This window comes from Pteropus vampyrus, unplaced genomic scaffold, assembly GCF_000151845.1.
Source record: "Pteropus vampyrus isolate Shadow unplaced genomic scaffold, Pvam_2.0 Scaffold131, whole genome shotgun sequence".
NCBI lineage: Eukaryota > Metazoa > Chordata > Mammalia > Chiroptera > Pteropodidae > Pteropus > Pteropus vampyrus.
Genome location: NW_011888912.1, coordinates 841,587 through 857,694, shown reverse-complemented (window position 1 = coordinate 857,694; position 16,108 = coordinate 841,587). Strand labels below are relative to the sequence as shown.

Sequence of the window (16,108 nt, the reverse complement as noted above, 5' to 3'; positions counted from 1 at the left end):
ATCAGAAAGGCCGTCGGCACGGTCGCTCGGCCCTGCCACACGGCCCAGTGGCCAGACAGCCACCGAAAACAGGGTTATTGAGGCTCAGCCGAGCAGCAGACAACCGAATCCCTCTGCTTTCTGCAAAACTGCGCACGACAGCTGGGCTTGAGGGAGAGGCGGGCCGAAGGGTGACGAGGAGAAACCTAGGCAGCCTTGTCGTCGGAGCCCAACTCCGAAAAGAACCGGGGACCTCGGGAGACAGCTCGGGCAGCCTGCGGTGTCAAAAAGGCACCCAGTGACAGGGTGGGGTCCTGCTTGCTGGTGCCGAGACCCCGCCCCCCAGGATGGCAGTGGAGATCTGAATGTCACCGGAGGAAGCGAAACCTGCCACGTGCTGAGTGCCTCCCTTGGGTGCAGCTCTCTGGGGACGGGTCCCCGGTGCAGGTGGCTGCTTCTAAGTGCCTTAAAACAGAGCTGGGCGGGCTCCTGCCCGTGTAGCTGCTGAGCTCGGGGTCCCAGAGGGAGGTGACAAGTCTCCTTTCGCTGCGTGGACTCCTCTGGCCAGGAAGCTCAGGGAGGTTTAGAGCCACAGAGGATCCACGTCCCTCCCTCACGTCCCCCCCGCACGTGAGCCGATCGGCGTAGAGTGCAGTGTGGTGGCCGCAGAGACCGCGCACTGGGCTTGGTTAAGACTTGTCATTGCCAAGCTGCGAAGCACTGGTCTCCCCCACTTCCCGGGCCTCACACCCAGAATTCCAGCTCGAGTAACCAGTGTGTGCACATTGGGACAGCGAGCACGGGGCTGGCTGTCAGGGCAAACGCGACAAGTCTACGAGTCAGCCCGCACCGTGCACATGTTTGGTTAAGTTCATGATCGCCGTCACGTGACGTCACGGTCATCAGTTCAGGGAAAACTTGACTTTGTTTGCAGTCAGGTCCTTGGGGTTTTGACAGGGGACACAGGGCGTGCCTGTTCTGAAAACGACCTTGAAGTCCGCAGGCAAGAACCCTCCGGTCACATCCTCAAGGTCACACGCCCCCCCCCCCATCAGAACTGAAAAGGCACCTTTCGAAATTTGGAGTCTGAGTTCTCAGCTCTGTCTTCAAAAGATACTAACGCCCCACATTTAATAAACCGGAAGAAAAGGAACAACGTGCACCCCCTCTTCAGCTCTGAGTCCCAGGGCAGGGGTGCCGCGGGACAAGGCAAAGCATAGGAGGCTCTGCGTCCTTTACCAAACGTGCAGACACAGAACTGGCCTCTGCGAAGGCTCGTCAGCCTTCTTCCTCCTCATCCCCTTCTGCTCCCTTCCCACAGGAGCCCCTCCCCCGATGCTGCTCCGAGGGCCCCCCGCCCCCTCCCCAAATTCCCTACCTTCCTGCTTCATTTGAAAATGTCCCTTGTGTAACTCATCTCCGAGGTGGCTTAGGGGGGCATTTACCAGTTTAGTGAGGTGAATTCATCCTAACGGGTTTTTAGTGAATGGAATTAGCTACTGCGAGGCAGAGACTCCCTCGCTTAGGACAAAGCGACACCCAGGCCCCACGGACCAGCGCTCTCTAGGGATTTCGCAGTGCTGTCCCAGCCACGGTTTCTGAATCTGCCCATGTGCCAGAAGCTCCAAATCTTTTAGGCTGCGGTTTCCATGGCAACCAGAACGGGCGGGATGAGGCGGGCTGTGAGGACAGCTCTGTGCCCAGCTGACTGGAGTGTGTGGATTGCCCGGGATAACTTTTTTATGCCAAGGTAACAATTTTACTACTTAGAAATCATAACGATACTACTGGACGTGCTTGACGCCCCTGCTGGATTCGGACTCAACGCGCAGCCACCTCGCGGGGGTCCACGGCCTGCCGCTCAAGCCTTCCGCTTACGGGCGCTCAGGTCGCTAAATTTACCTACGTGGCTGTGGGGCTTTGTAATCTGGCAAATGTGCCTGTATTTTGGGATTGGAAAGAAAAAAAAATGGGCACCAAGAAGTGATTTAGACACTGGTTTTGGAAAGACCGGGGCGGGACCCTTTGCCGTTTTTATAAATGCAGAGAGGCTGGGGACGCCTCGGTGTCTGTACGGGGGGCACGAGCCTTCATTTCCTTTTTCTCATTCTTTCAAAAAGCAAATTAGTTGTGGCCGTAATTTCTCCGTGATGATAGGGGTCAGTTATTGTTCACTGCTGGGTTTATAGGAAGGAGGCGTTTAAGTGAAGGACCATGTACACTATTCTTCATTCCTAGCAAAATGGTGTTTTCACTGCACTGTGATACTCGCCTTGATCAAAAGAAACGCACAGAGGACCTCGAAGAACTGTTTCCTCCTGAACGGAGTTTTTCTGTTTTCTCCTAATTCCTTATTTTTTTTTTTTTTTAGCCCATGTCCCCTGTCACAAGGACCTCTGCTACGTGGCCGCACAGACTAAGGGGACCCCGGGCGCAGGACATTTCGAATCCATCGCACGAACAGGCGGTCGGATGCCCCTCGCCAGTCCCGAGCACGGACAGCCGTCCCGCGCCTCTGAGCTCGCGGAAGCCTAAAGCGTTTGCAAACCTGGTGTCTCCTTCCCGCGCGGTGCGGGGGTGAGTGAGGGAAGGGGAGCCTGGCCGCCGGGAGTCTGAGGGTCAAGTCCGGCAGCGGGTGTCTGCGAGTCTGCGTGCGTGGGGACGTGAGGCGGCAAGGTTGGAGTCACACCTGCGGCGAGAAAGTGAGATGGGCCCATCAATACCTTCCTGCCGCAGCTGGAAAATGCAGATCCGAGGAGGTCACAAGGGACGAAGTTCCGTGACCGTTTACCAAACCCCGAGATGACCCTGTCTATTCCGATGCTTACGTCCGCCTGGCAGGAGGCGGCTCCCTGGGCTGGACGCAGCCACCGACGCGCGTGTGTCCAGGCGGCCTCTGGGCCGCGAGTCGCTGTGAGCTTTTTTGAATTCTCCATCGACGTGACAAACGGAAAGTGGGGACATCTTTTGAAGGCCGAATAAGAAAAGAACCCCTCGAACTCAAAAGTCTCTTTACAGCACAAAGGAAAGAAGAAATAGCAAAATGGACCGAAGGGGAACAGATACTGTTCTGACCGACGCGTGTGCGCACGGGCATTCGGAAAATTTTCCATGTGGAAATCAAAATGAAATATTTTTAACTGTCAAAAGATTGATAACATCTAGGGTCAGAAAAGATGTGTGGAAACAGTTGCACTCTCGTGCGCAGACACTCACAGAATTACGTGCCCGGAGTGTGGAGGGCACACCGCCACGCCTAACGTGCGTCTTTAGGGAGTGGGATTTGGGGAGATAGTATTTCATTGCGTGTGTGTGCGTGTGTGCATAGGTGTGTGTGTGTGCATGTGTGCGTGTGGGGGGGCATGTGTGTGCATGCATGTGCATGTGTTCGCGTGTGCACGCATGTGCACATGTGTGCATGTGTGTGCGTGCATGTGCGCGAGCACACATGTGTGTGCAGGTGTGTGCACACATGCGTGTGTGCATGTGCGCATGCATGTGAGTGCATGTGCACACATGTGTGCATGTGTGTGCACGTGTGTGTGTGTGTGTGTGTGTGTGTGTGTGTGTGTGTGTGTGTGTGAAGGGAGATGTGGGAATCTGAACGCAGACCTCTGTGTGACGTTGCCGTCCATCAGCGCGTTTAGCAGGAAGCGTGCTGCTGGCCACCAGCCCCTTCGCCCTCACGCTGCTGCTCTAAAGGCTCTGGGCACGGAACCCAAATGCTTGTGGGGATCAGGTGGTTCCCAGGGCGACTCTGCCACGGCAGCAACGTGACGGGATAAAGACTAAATGTCCGGGCCTGTCACCGCTACGGGAACTGTGCTAGACACATGGGGTGACTGTTCCGATCACAGCCGATAAACCCGCTGGCCTCAGAGAGCGGCCACCAGCACGTTGTTTCAGAAGAGACACGGAGACCCCTCACGACGGTGATTTATGTCCCCAATGCGCCGGCCACCCCGAATGAAACATGGGACGAGTGACCTTCCACCGTCGTCCCCGGCCAAAGCCCCTCCCGGGCTCTCTGACATTTCCCGTGAAGGTGGCCACGTGGCCTTACTCCACGCCACTAGGACTCCCAGCCTCGACTCGTTAGTTTTTTTAAAAAATGATGAAAATAAATATCCCTGGGAGAAATTCAAATAACGAAGCTGGATTATTAATCCTCAGCGTGGATTTTCAAAACGATAAAGGGTCCACCTGTGATCATTTTCCGATGCTGAGAATCTGGAAGTGAACAGAGGGCTTGTGCTCCGGGGTCACAGCGGGGGGTGTGACAGGGCCCAGAGACGGTGCTCCGCCCTGTCCCACCCATCCGGCCCCGCAAATCCCAGGTGATCAGGCACCGGGACACCAGCGGGCGGAGACCAGAGAAAGTTCCGGCGATTTACCGTGTGTGTGGGGGGGAGGTGTGGGGGAGGGGGGGGCTTCTCTCCTTCGTCCTGCCCCCTACCAACACGTACTCACTACACGAGTCAGGCCACATCCCACAAACACCTAGATGTCCTGCCTTTTAGACACTTTCATAAAATCACATACAGAGAAACCGAGCACACAATTTAACGGCAAACTGTCCTGGTGACGTCAGAGACCAGGTTCCCTGAGCCCCTTCGGTTCGCACCTCGGTGCCACCCCGTCACCTCAGGACTCCTAGCATTCTCCGGGGGCTGCGGGGGCGCCTCTGCGGAGGGCGCGCCTGGACTCGGGGGCGGCGTGGGCTCTGAGGAGTCGCTTTCTCGTTCAGAGATGCTTGCGGGTGAGGATGGAGTGGTGCGAGCAGGTAAGAGGACACCTGGAGACCAAGCACTGGACTTTTCTGCTGCGTTCGGTCCTGTTATGTTCGTGAGAGACAGAAGAAGGAGAAAGTCAGCCTGCGACTCACACAGCGACACGCGTCCTCACCCGCGCTTCGTAACCGCCAGTCGCTCCGGTGCGTACGTGACACACGGGTGTACACGCGCGTGTGTCCGCACACAGTGTTCAGATGTGTCTGGGGTGCGTATAGATTTGTCAGTGCGTCTACACGTCCACACACAAACATATACACAGATAGAGCTGCACACGGACGTGTAGATGTAATAGGTGGACCTGGGAACGGCAGCCGCAGTGCGGTGGCCAGAGAGAAACACCAAGAAACGCAGCTGAAAGCGGCTGCTCCTGCCTCTCCTTCGACAGCCGGATCCCGGCCCGTCCTAAGCCAGAGGGTCGGGAAGGATGAAGCACAAGGCAAGAAACCGTCAAAGATGCCCATGCAGAAAGGGCAGAGGCAGGTAGAGCGGGAAGGGGAGTAGAAGGACCACGGGTTCCAGGAGGAACAGCGAAAGGCAGAAGCTCCAGATGCACATCAATTTCGTCGATAAATCAAATTCGAACCAAGCGGAGGCTGGCGGAAGACTGACTGGGAAACGAAGCCCGCAGACGGACACACACGCGGCCCGCGTCTGCGAGAACGTTTGCAACTGCACGATAGCAAAGGAGCACAGCCGAGATGTGGAAACAACGCTTTCCACAGCTTCGATTCTTTAGAAAGGAGATTAACGTGAGCAGGTGGCGTTGAAGTGGAAACAGGCCCAGCCGACAACGAACGTGCGGACGCGGTGGCTTCCTGCGGGGCGATTTAGCACCGTGCATGAGAGGCCTTGAATTTTGTTCGGTGCTGTCTCTTTAGAAAGTGTATTTCTGTACAGAAGAAATGGAAACCACGCCAAAGTTGTTTGCTAAGAGACAAAAAGCCTATTGTGATCTGTGGATATTGGGATTAGAGAGGTACAGTTTTCCTGAATTTTCCATGTGTATCATGTATTTCTATGAATGGCAAAATTTACATTGTGCAAGATTGAATTAACAGAAATCGAGTTATATCACACAAGTATTTTTATAAATTCGGGTCAACAGATTGGGTAAGAGAGAATGGCACAGACGTGGGAAGAAGAAGAAAATGCGAGAAACAGACAAACAAGTGGCCGCGACGAGGCAGGAAAGAATTTAGAACAAAAATGAGAGATTACTGAATAGGGAACGAGGGAAGCAGAGCAGAAATGATGCGAAGAAGACCCGGCTCCATCCGTGAGTGTCAGAAACAACGCGAAATCCGTTTGTGCCAAAACCGTATAAAAACCTCCCGGACTAAGCGGACCGTCCCAGCGCCAGCGCACACGAAATATTGCAGAACTGTTGTTCGGTGGTGACAGAGACCCAAAGTGATCGTACCGTTGTTGTATGTTATTTCCTGAAAGGAAAACTTCAATTCCTAAAATTTCACAACCTAATAACTCACAAATAAATATTTTCTCTAACAAACGTCCACCCATAATTACTTGCCAGCATATCCAACTAATAGGCAAGTGGCGACGTCCTGTCTTCGGTAAAATCTTCGGTCTGACTTGAGCATTCTCTCGCCTGCTCCGTGTTGAATTAAAAAAGGGTGGGGTAGAGGGTGGGGAAAGACGGGAGGAAGACGGGGGAGGGAGAGAGGATGGCAGGGAGGGAGGGAGGACCTTACGGTTCTACCCAATGCCATTCGTCGACCGTCATCGTTATAGACTCGACCGATAGTTCGCTCGTTTGAGGTTAAACTGACTTTGGTGTCGTCGGGGTTCTAGTGGTCTCTTTCTCACCCACTCCCAGTCTTTCGTCAGATTTGAATTACAGAGACGAGAAGGAAGATCACTCCAAACGCCTCACGCGATAACGCTACCCTATGTCGACGACTAACATTCTTAAACGTGGCTTCTACCCAGAAGCCTCCATACTCCTGCACACATCCGAAGCTCAGTGCCCATTGCAAAGTTCCATAAATCAGAATGTGATTTAGGATTAGAAAACACACTTCCTTCCATCGCCAATTCTACACTGTCCCTGTGCCCCGCTTTGGAGACACCACTGGTTTTTACTGATTATATTCTTGTAGGAGAGACCGTTCTCGTTTGCATTTTGGGGCACGATTTTAACGTACCTGGTTTCATCACTGGGGGCTCGTTATAACAGAGTCAGTGCAGAGAGCATGGACACTCAAGAAGGCAGTGAGTCATCGAACATTTTGAATTCTCCCCTCTCCATCCCTTTCCCAGCCCCCTTCCTGCGGAAACAGCCGGGGTCTGTGGCTGAGATACGCTCACTCTTCCGTGAAAGGTAGAGTTGCTGAGTCGTCGTATGTGTGTAAATGGCATAAGCCGGTCACAATCTCCTCTGTAGTAATGACTTCCATAGATTTACAAAACCTCTCTGCTGCACTATAAAACTATAAAGTTCTAATATTAGATCTTCTTTAAAAAAAAAAAGTGAGAGAATATGCTTCTTATGCAGATCCAGGAGTGTTTTGTTACTATTTGCATAGTAATGCATTTTCATTTACGTATTAAAATGATTCCTTTAATAATCCAGTTCTCAGAGTGTTTTGAATGTGCCTCATTAGAACTGTGCATTATAATTATTAAATCAGCATCGTCTTAATGGCTTTACTTACCTTCTTAATGTGTACTGTCAACCCTATGATTAATCAGGAAATTAATAATACACTTTCAATAACAATAACATTTAAGCGATGTAATTTATTTTTAACCAGATGCAGCCTAGTTTTTCTCTCTTATTTTGCATATATTATGTATGAATTTATTGTCTAAATTTATCTCAGGACTAGGATATTTGTTAAGACTGAGTACAATTGTGACAGTAGAATTTGGAAATAATTATTACAAAATATCTTAGTCTCAAAGCTTTTCTCTCGAAGGAAGATATATAGGTGTATATGCGTATATGTATGTATATGTGCACATAAATGTTTAAAATTCTCTGTACTTCCTCACATAATTCCTTAACTCATTTTTAACTATAAAGTTTTTTGATCTAACTTAAATTGATTTATTTATAGTGTTAAAATTTAAAAAGAGATTGGAATCCTGCCATTTGGCTTACTGTCATTTAAGAACAGCTATAATTTATATACAATAATCCATAGATAAATAATAATATGTTCAGGTAGCTATCAAACTTTATATCTCACAAGCAGAAATGTTAAGAACAAGCAAATGTCAAGAACAATTCATAATTACAAAGTTTATCCTTACAAAATGATTTCACTAGATAATAGAAGATTTTATCAACATTAAATATATAAACTTAGCAACAAAAGATAAAATATATAAAATGCAAATATTAATTCTTACCAGAAGTGGAAAGGGGTGTTGTATTATCTCCTGCAAAAAAACGAAAACAAACATCTCTCAGAAACTTTCGAATTTCCTACACATATGTAAACATGGATTAGATTTATACATACACAGCATCTCTGTCAGTTGGCACGAGCAAAGTGACAATTTTCAATTTTTAGTCCCTTTTACCACAATGAAACTATATATTTCTTCTCTCGATGTCAAGTTCACAAAGCCCACGTGTGTCAAAACTATGCTATTAGTTTTCTAATTCTCAGGTTAAATAAGAAAAATAATAGGATAGAAGAGAGCTGTTGGAGTTCATTCCAAACCCACGAAAGACTCTGGAAAGACTTTTGGAAAGTTTTCCCCAAAGGCATCGTTTATGTAGATAATGATTATCTATTGAACACCTACCTACGAGGTGTTAGCTATACAATAATAATTTTTTAAAAGCCATAGACCGTGATGGCAGATGAGACAGAGTATGCTAGAGAAGCATAGAGGAGGGTCACCTGATTTAGACTGCCAGGGTTGGTGGCTGGCTGGTGGAGGTGGCGTTAGAGAGAGTCTCTCGGGTACATTTAAGCTGTGACTTCGAAGATTGAAAACAGATAGCTTAGTCCTAGAGGAATGGTAAGTTGGGATTGTCTCCGAGGCTGCAGGTGGCCATTGGAGGGAGATGCGTAAGAGCAGGTGTCATAGAAAAGCTTTTCGAGTTTAGGTCAAGCTAGTCGTGAAATGAAAATAGGTTATCAGAAGGCAAAGCGGGAGACGGGAGAACTGGAGAAGGCAGATGAGAAAGATGGTGCTGCACATGAGGAAGATGGTACCAGGGGGAAAAACCCCCGAGACTCTTAGGAGGTGGTCACCGAAGCGCTCTAAATCTTCGGAAGTGAAGGAGGCAGAGAACGGGTAGTAAGAGAACGTTTGGGTCGACATTGCAACACCCTGGTGAGTCGCAGTGAGGAGCTCACGAAGCTTCCACTGAGCCAAAGAAGAAAGGAAACAGGTGGCAGAGGAAAATGCAATATACTCGGGCCTCCCGTGTAGAAACGTCAGCGGCGTTTGGACGAAGATGTTTAGGTCACAGATGTACTTGATTCCGGGCTGAGGCCGTAGAACTCCACGCAGATGGGTTCTGCAGCTCTAAAGCTGAAGGGGACCCCCACGTGACACAAAAGAGGGGCACCCAGGACCGATCCTAGAGTTGAGTGATGTTTAAGGAGAAGACCGGCCAAGGTGGCCTAACTTTCTAGGTCGGAGGAAAGCCGAAGCCAACAAGAGGAAGAGGAGAGGCCGTTCCGAGAAGAAACGATTGGAGTCCGCGGTGAGAGGGGCGAGGCTGACGGGGCGGATCGTCTGTGTCTGTGGGAGCGCGGGGCGGCCGGTTCCAGTGGGGTCATGGGGACTGCACCCCGTCTGCCGAGGACGGAGACGCGTTTTCATCCCCCGTGGTGGCAAATGTCTGTTAAATGGATCACGAGCCTCTTTCCCGAATAACAGTCGGCTGACGTTATGAGAGAGAATTAGGTTTCAGATGGAAGAACGAATTGACTAGTATTTAAGATACCTTTTCATCGCGATCAAAATGGCCTGAGATTTTATTTTCTGAGGACGAACTGATCTGAAAAGTTTTTTTTTCCCCATCAGAGGGTTATAGCCCAGTATTTGTATGGACATTTCTTGGTTTAGTTCTTTTTGTATTTTATATGTGATATATATTTATATGTTATATATAAGTGTGTAATAAAATACATATTATTAAAATATATATAATATCTCATTTTCTCATTTTCTCTCTACTTTTTCTTAATCATTCATATTTAAGCACTTTTTAAAATTTACATTATTTATATTTTTGTCCCACCTTTTGTTTAGTGAGCTTTTATCTTTCTGTTTTATATAAAATAACATTTTCATTTTTCCATTAATAGTTTTCCTTCTCCCCTTATCTATTCTTATTTCCTTCTAAATTAAGTTCTTAGAATTGTGTTGATTTGCAAGGGAAATAATAAGAAAAAATATCAGTGTAGCAGTAACTCACAGCTCTTGTGTTTTAAGTGAAAAGAAAAATAACCCTCATAATAGTGACAATTTTAGACTATTGCCACAGTGTGAAGATCTCCGCTCACTGCCACATTCGAAACATTTCAGTTGGTTTGCGTGTATGAGCATTTCTTATATAATACCTGTCTCCTCTTTGTCCAAGGACTATGTGAGCTTTTAAATATTTAAAACTATTTCGCTATGCCCTTTCTCAATAAAAACACCTAATTCCTTAGAACCGCAAATAAGTTCATTTGATTCCATTAGGTTGGAGAAATATTCCTTGTTTGGCTGGCATGCTGTTCGGTGCTGGGTTCGGTTACGATAAGGCCAGGTCCTTTCCCCGTGAAAAGCTGATAATCCGTGAGATCTACTTATATCTCCAGCAGTCTGTGAAGACGTTTAGGTCGCAGATGTACTTGATTCCAACTAATAAGCAAAGTTCCTTCTCCCTGAGACCAGCGAGCATCACACGAGGCGGGGAAGCAGGTCAGAGCGGCTGCAGCTCTGTAGCCTAGAACCAGGCCTCTGACAGGTGCTCGGTAAGTAATGTCGTATGATTTTGAGCCAAAGAGTAAACGCGAGGGAAAAATCCAACAGATCTGATGATGACGGCTAGGGCAGAAGAGGCCGGAACAAGCCCTCCAGGCCATGAGAAGGAGATCCAACTTTTTTTTCAAAGTGATGGAAGCCATCGGATCAATGAATATAGAGGAGAAACCTACCAGCTGATTTGACGTAAGGACACAGGAGAATTTGGGGCACATGGGACAAGAGGAAGCCGGGTCTGCGGAGGAGACGGCGCTTGCAGCTCCGGACGTTTGGGTGAGGGCGTCTGGGAGAACGTTTGGCGTGTGCGTCTGGAGTTCAAGGAGGACTTAGACGGGACGCAGACACGTGGAAACTGCTGGCATGTGCATGACCATCAAAACCTCGACCGTGGATGAAACTCCACGGAAGAGAACGTCGATTTAGAGACTAAGAAGAGGGTGATGCCCCGACCGTGATCAGTTTTAAGATTTGAGGAAAGAGGGAGAGAATTACACGCAGAGAGGCCGGAAGGAAAACAGTAAAAAAAAAGCAAAATGAAGAAATTCGAGGGATAAGGTGGTTTCGGAAAAAGGGAGACTGCCTAACGTTTTCTAATTCTCCAGAAAGGACAAGGGGATTTCCAGCAGACGCGGAGGGGAACTTAGGGACAGAGCTCTCGGGGGCCGGCCCAGGCTGGACGACAGATCGCAGCGGACGGAGGAATGAATGGGAAGTGAGAACTTGCGACCATCAGGGAGTGTCGCGTGAGACTTTTTTTTTTTTTTGCTTGAAAATAACAGGCGAAATTATCCGACCGAAATGACTTCTGCCAAAAGCCGTCCGCTGGCTCCTGTAACTAAAACATCCGAGAGCACTTCTGGCTTTAGTCACTGCTGCACTCGGCGGCACAAACGAGGTCGCCAGAGTCCGTCTCTCTCCGTTTCTTCGCCTTCCCTCCTCATTTCAGCTTCTTTAGAGAGTATCCCTCTCTCTCTCTCACACACACACAGCCTTTATTTTTTCTGGAAAAAAATTCCAAGCCTTCGGCATCACTGTAAAACTCAAATTGCCAGAGACCTCTCTCAGCAGATTTTCAGTCTCTGTAAAAACTTTTAGCCAACGCGACGAGTCACACGGAAATTATCGGGGTACTCCTTCATTTAAGAGAATGTCCTTAAGAAAATGTTTAGGTATTGCAGCAATGCCACTTGAAAGGACACTTTATTTCCATGAGCCGCACCCACTAGATGACATAATTTAAAAAAATGTTAATGGCTTGTTTAAATACCAAACCATTTAACTACAAATCTCGAAGTAGGAACACAGATAGAGGCAACGTCCATGTAACAGCCTCGTTAAAAATCCAACTACTATCTCAAGGAGATTTCCAACCTCTCCCCACACATGATCTAATGCTGTCACCTAAAGGTAAGCAGTACACTGACGCATTGCACAGAGACCCTGTCACACGGGAGACGAGCTGGAGGACAGGTGAGGTTTCTTAGCTACTTGGCAGAGGCTCCACCAGCAGATGTCCTCAGTAGCCGGTCATGTCGTTCCCACGTTTCGTGATGCTCCTTCGACCCCGACTCCGGGTGCCTGCTCCCCACAGTTCTCGGATGCAGACTGCATCACGTCCTTCCCACAATCACAGCTAGCAGAGACCGCGCTGAATCTTCCTCTCGACGAGAAGACCCGATCCCATCGGTCGTGTGACTGTGTGACGATGTCACGACCTACCCGTCTGGCTGCGGTGTATGGTCACAGAGTGACCTGCTTGGCCAGTGCAGGAAGAACTCGAGTCGGATGTAGGCGGGCAGCCCTGTACTCTTTGATCTCTGACTCCGTGCATCACTTAAAAGCAACCGTATCCCGCTAGTGGAATCATAGGGAATAGTAGGAGATTGTGCTAACAGCGACAGCACCGCGACATAGGTAAACGTTCCACACGCACGATGCCGGGTGAGGAAAACACGTCAGGAAAAACATGCGGCTGACAGGAAAGAACAGGCTTTGGTTTTCCTAAAAGTCTGAGCTGCAGTGAGCCTTTCCTTACATCCTATAAACACATCAGATGACTGTAGTGAAGCAGGACACAGTAATGCGCTTTGTGTTTTTATGGGTCATTCTTTTGCTTTACTGGGGACTGTGTCATCTACTTTTTTTTCTTTCTTTTTTTAACGAAAACGCTTGGGTTTTTATTTAGACAAAGAAATATTTAGCAATATTCCAGTAGGGGGCACCATAGCACCAAAAATCTTTAAAGCATTTACCAGCAAACTCTTCCTGCCAGAGCCCTGCTGAGAACCGCCAGGGCAGGGGAGCCGGGTTTTTTACCCACACCCAGCGCGAAGACGCAGATAAAAAACGCGCGCTCTTCCAAGCCATGTTATCCTAACACGTACATTGTTCCTGAATTTACCTTTCTCGATATGTTTCTTTAAAAACTCAAAACGTTTAAGTGATCACAATGCAAAGTCACCTTGAAGTCACACCCCGAAGTTCCCCATCAGAGTTTTCAGAAAAAAAAAACAACAACTAGGAATCAGTGGAGTGAAAGCGACATTTCAAAAGAGCTTGAAATGCCGCCCGCTCCCACCTCACCCCCGAGGAAGGAACGGAATGCCATCGCATCTCCAAAGAGATTTGAACATGTCGGGTTCGACGAATCTAGGAAGAGCAGAAGGACGGAGGGCGAAACGGAACAGAAGCAACCAGCGCTTATTCGCAGCAGCTGCGTCAAACGCGCGGGGGCAGGTTCGAGGGTGGGGGGTGCGTGTCTGGCCTCTGCAGAGACGCGGGCCGTGCAAAACGGAGCAAGCAAAGTAAGACCAAAAACGGCCAGAAACAGATATGCACGGTCTTCCTCCGATTTGCAAGGCAGGCTAATCACACAACACATAAATAAATTAAAAGTTGTACTTTTACTGACTCTGCAGACCGGAGAAGGTCCACAGACAGCAAACTGAGCAAATCACATCAAATTCGAACGTTGTTACGGAGTGAACACTCTTGCAAGTGACAAGATAGTATGTGGATTTCAGAGAGGCCCAGAAAACAGTCTTTTCTTCCCTCCCTTATATAATAATTATAATCTAATTATTATAATTAGATTAGCATTATAATCTATAATAACGATAATGTGATATTTCTATATCATTATAATGGCACACTGGTTATAATATAATAATGATAATACTGATATAACATCATAGATTTAATAATGACTATATAATAATGCTAGCAAGAGCTTCGTTATGTACCAGACGCTGCGTAAATCTCTCTGCTTCTCTTTTTGCGTTTGAGCATCCCCACGGGCCAACGAGATAGCGATGATCTTTCCTATTTTATAGGGAATGAAACTGAGACTTGGAGGAATTTAGTAAATGGTGCACAATCACACTCCTTCACACGTTACCGTGAAGGAGAGTCTGTCTCCTAATAACTTCCCTGTCCTTTTTGTTAAAATGTTGGTTATCCTGTGACAATGCCCAGAATTCCATGAGTAAAACAGTTCCCGCTCACCACCAGAAGATGTTTTCAGAGTTCTGACGCATACAGAAACATAGGATTTTAATCCATTGACATGTATTTCCCCTGACAGATAAGGGGACTAAGAGTCAATGAGCTTACACGCCTTTCCGACTCCACGCAGAGCAGTTGGGCCCATGGCCTACAAGCCCCACCAGCTCCCACAGAATTTCGGGGTACCTTTCAGCATATCTGTTTAAGACACCACACCTTAAATACTAATGGACACCCAAGAAACACCAGACCAAAGCCTCTGACAAGAAAGAGCCCGAGAGAGAGACACACAACAAGGAGAAACCCCAAAACCAACTGCTTCACGTCTTCAGAGATGAGACGACATGGCGTCCACTGACAAAGAACGGTGGCTACAAAGAGCAGCACTTCAAGGTCAAGAGAGGAAGTTGACAGACACTGGCTACGATCTCCGAGGAAGGGAAACGATGGTACAACAGCACGTGCCTTTTAAAGGTGGAGAACTGTCCTAAAGTTGTGCGTTTGCTTCTAGAAGGAGGGGATTGAGACCGGGGAGTCGGATGGGGGCAAAGGATTGTTCTTTCTTCCCTATAGACGTTACGATGCTACTTAAACTTTCCACACACACATTGGAAGAAAAATATAAGGAAGAAAGATATCAGAATCCAAAAGTGAGGATGAAAAAGGGACATGCACAGGGCCTCGGGGCGGAGTGAAAGTAAAGAATTTATTTTTAAATATTGCAGTTGTATCTAGCCGTCTGCCTCTCCAGATTTGTCCTGTGCAGCATCACAAACATTCTCATTCACCCCCCACGGGTGTGCACACACACTACCTCTACCACTAGACATGTATTTCTAGGTCTTTCCTGTTTGGTTTAAAACATCATGTTATCAAGTTCAGCCATGTTGATCAAGGGAACAAATAACAAAAAATAAATAAATAAATAAAGGCAAGATAGCCATCTATAAAAGATTGACGACTCAGCCTTATTTTCTATCTTAACCTATTTATCTATAAGTCATGGGGAAAAAAAAAAACAAAACAAAACAGATGATCACTTCCTGTGTAATGACGGCTCCTCTGAGGTCTTTGATTTAGATTCGCGTGTCCTCAAATGTCCCACGGTCAAATTTGTTTCAGAAGTATTTCATGCCACATGTCCCTCGGGGAGATCTTATAAAGTATGTTAATGTATTAAAGGCAAAGAGAAATCTATGTAGCTTCCTTTAACCCCAAAGCTCCCAAAAGGTTTTGCCACGAACCCGTTTTTCCACGGGCAGACTGTAAACACTGCCATGACGCATGAGGACTGTGGAGCTGTGTTCTTCAGAAACAGCTCACGGTTCCGGTTTGTTTCAGTTTTGTGATGTACTTACAGATACAGAGAGAGAGAGAGAGAGAGAGAGGGAGAGAGGGAGAGAGAGAAAGAGAGAGAGACAGAAAAGAGAGAGAGAATCGATAGTATCATAGTACTAATACATACAAAATCAAGGTTCGTGTTCATCTTGGCGGTGCCTCAGATTAAAAATAAAAACTAACCAGATTAAAACAGAGCACAGGTGCCAGGCTCCGCCTCTGCAGCTCTGGCTCCGTGGGTGCGAGGCCTGTGGGTGGCACTCTGTGCGCTGGCCCTTGTCACAGCTCTAAGGCTGAGCGTGGCGGGGAAAGGGGTCCAGAACTGTTGGTGAAGATACTTTCAAAACACTTCTCAGGATGGGTTTAAGCTCACATTAAATGTCTGTGTGTTTCTTCATTTATCTAAATCCAGGGATAAATACCTAACTCTTAAGGTGGACTAAAGACAGCAGCAGCTTTTGCATCGGGTGAAGCCCTGAGTAAGCGTAGGTGTTTGCAGCCCTTCGGTAGGGCAGGGTAGGAGCATAGTCCGG

General features: G+C 47.9%; 1 protein-coding gene across 1 annotated transcript in view; it reads right to left on the bottom strand.

The window, feature by feature from the left end:
- PTPRC (protein tyrosine phosphatase, receptor type C) overlaps positions 1 to 16,108 on the bottom strand; it is a 91,722-nt gene that overhangs the window by 39,256 nt on the left and 36,358 nt on the right. Inside the window, exons 2-5 of the mRNA XM_011367310.1 lie at positions 8,148 to 8,177; positions 4,604 to 4,813; positions 2,518 to 2,668; positions 1,858 to 1,919 (exon numbers count right to left, since the gene is read on the bottom strand). Coding sequence (XP_011365612.1) covers positions 1,858 to 1,919; positions 2,518 to 2,668; positions 4,604 to 4,813; positions 8,148 to 8,177 — 453 coding nt within the window. The remainder of the gene's footprint in view (positions 1 to 1,857; positions 1,920 to 2,517; positions 2,669 to 4,603; positions 4,814 to 8,147; positions 8,178 to 16,108) is intronic.